General features: G+C 58.4%; 1 protein-coding gene across 4 annotated transcripts in view; it reads left to right on the forward strand.

The window, feature by feature from the left end:
* Positions 1–316: 316 nt before the first annotated feature.
* The window catches only part of dusp16 (dual specificity phosphatase 16), a gene marked incomplete at its 5' end in the record, with an annotated part of 10,726 nt that continues 10,325 nt past the window's right edge, over positions 317–717 (forward strand). For 2 of the 4 annotated variants that reach the window (XM_014028167.1, XM_014028169.1), the window contains 1 exon segment: positions 317–590. In XM_014028167.1, coding sequence (XP_013883621.1) covers positions 317–590 — 274 coding nt within the window. 4 annotated transcript variants of the gene reach the window in all.

Here is a 717-nt window from a genome sequence, read left to right on the forward strand (position 1 = left end):
ATTGTGATGATGAGGATGATGAAGATGAGGATGAGGAGGAGGAAGGAGCAGCAGATGGAGGAATCACACTTCCTGTGGCATCATTAAGCCCTGCCCCCGATGCCTCTCGGACATCATTAAAGCTTCACCTTCATCAAGATGTCCTCTGACCCCGCCCACACCTTGGAGCTCCTCTTCCTCTGAGCTTCATCGTCATCCTGTGGGACCGGACCAGACTGAACCGGACCAGGTCGTCCAAATAAGGAAGGGGGAGTAGGAGGAGCTTTTTCAAGTAGGGCGGGGGCGGGGGGTCAGAGAGGAGGCGGTACCTCTGAGGGGTCAGAACCTCCAGGACTCAGGATCTGGTCTGGATCAGGTCTGGGATGCTGCGGCCCGGCTCGGTCAGAACCATGGAGGCGGAGTCTCTGGTGGCTCTGCTGGAGGGCGGGTTGGACCAGGTGGTTCTGATTGACAGCCGGTCCTTCGTGGACTTTAACTCCGCCCACATCCTGGAAGCCATCAACGTGAACTGTTCCAAACTGATGAAGAGGAGACTGCAGCAGGACAAGGTCCAGATCCAGGAGCTGCTGCAGCACTCTGCCCGGGGACAGGTGAGGACAGGTGGGGACAGGTGAGGACAGGTGGGGACATGTGAGGAGGAGGGGACAGATGAGGACAGGTGGGGACAGGTGATGACAGGTGAGGACAGGTGGGGACAGGTGAGGACAGGTGGGGACA

This window comes from Austrofundulus limnaeus, unplaced genomic scaffold, assembly GCF_001266775.1.
Source record: "Austrofundulus limnaeus strain Quisiro unplaced genomic scaffold, Austrofundulus_limnaeus-1.0 Scaffold723, whole genome shotgun sequence".
NCBI classification, from domain to species: Eukaryota; Metazoa; Chordata; class Actinopteri; order Cyprinodontiformes; family Rivulidae; genus Austrofundulus; species Austrofundulus limnaeus.